Here is a 538-nt window from a genome sequence, read left to right as displayed (position 1 = left end):
AAGAATATGCATCTATTTATCATGAGACACCTTTTTTTGTAGAAAAAACATTTCAAAAATCTTACCACAATCACTCACTATCATGCATTAATTACTCAGTCAGTCACTACTCAACACTCATAGCACTACACTCACTACGTAATCACTGTACTACACTACACAGTCACTAGTTGCACTATACTCACTACACAAATACAATAGTCACTACGCCACCTTTATAACACATCACATTACATTACATACACAATCCCTAACAATGCGAGTCCTCACTACTCCACACTGCGCAACTCAAGCACGCATAATAAACATCTCACCACACTGCACTCACCACATAACCAAGCAACCACCTCGTGATCTCAACTCGTGTTCCTTCGGTGGTTCCGCAGGGCAAGTTCACGACCAAGAGCGACGTGTGGTCGTTCGCCGTCACGCTGTGGGAGATCCTGACGATGGCGAGGGAGCAGCCCTACGAGGACCTCACCGACGAGCAGGTCATCGAGAACGTCTCATACATCTACCACAACGAGGCCAGGAAGGT

At 45.7% G+C, this 538-nt stretch overlaps 1 protein-coding gene across 1 annotated transcript in view; it reads left to right on the top strand.

The window, feature by feature from the left end:
- Nucleotides 1–538, top strand: part of LOC119593728 (discoidin domain-containing receptor 2-like) — a gene marked incomplete at its 5' end in the record, with an annotated part of 119,890 nt that overhangs the window by 116,165 nt on the left and 3,187 nt on the right. Inside the window, 1 exon segment of the mRNA XM_037942702.1 lies at nucleotides 387–536. Coding sequence (XP_037798630.1) covers nucleotides 387–536 — 150 coding nt within the window.

This window comes from Penaeus monodon, chromosome 32 (assembly GCF_015228065.2).
Source record: "Penaeus monodon isolate SGIC_2016 chromosome 32, NSTDA_Pmon_1, whole genome shotgun sequence".
Lineage (NCBI taxonomy): Eukaryota > Metazoa > Arthropoda > Malacostraca > Decapoda > Penaeidae > Penaeus > Penaeus monodon.
Note: the sequence above shows the minus strand (reverse complement) of the source record. Positions and strands in the feature narration are given on the sequence as shown.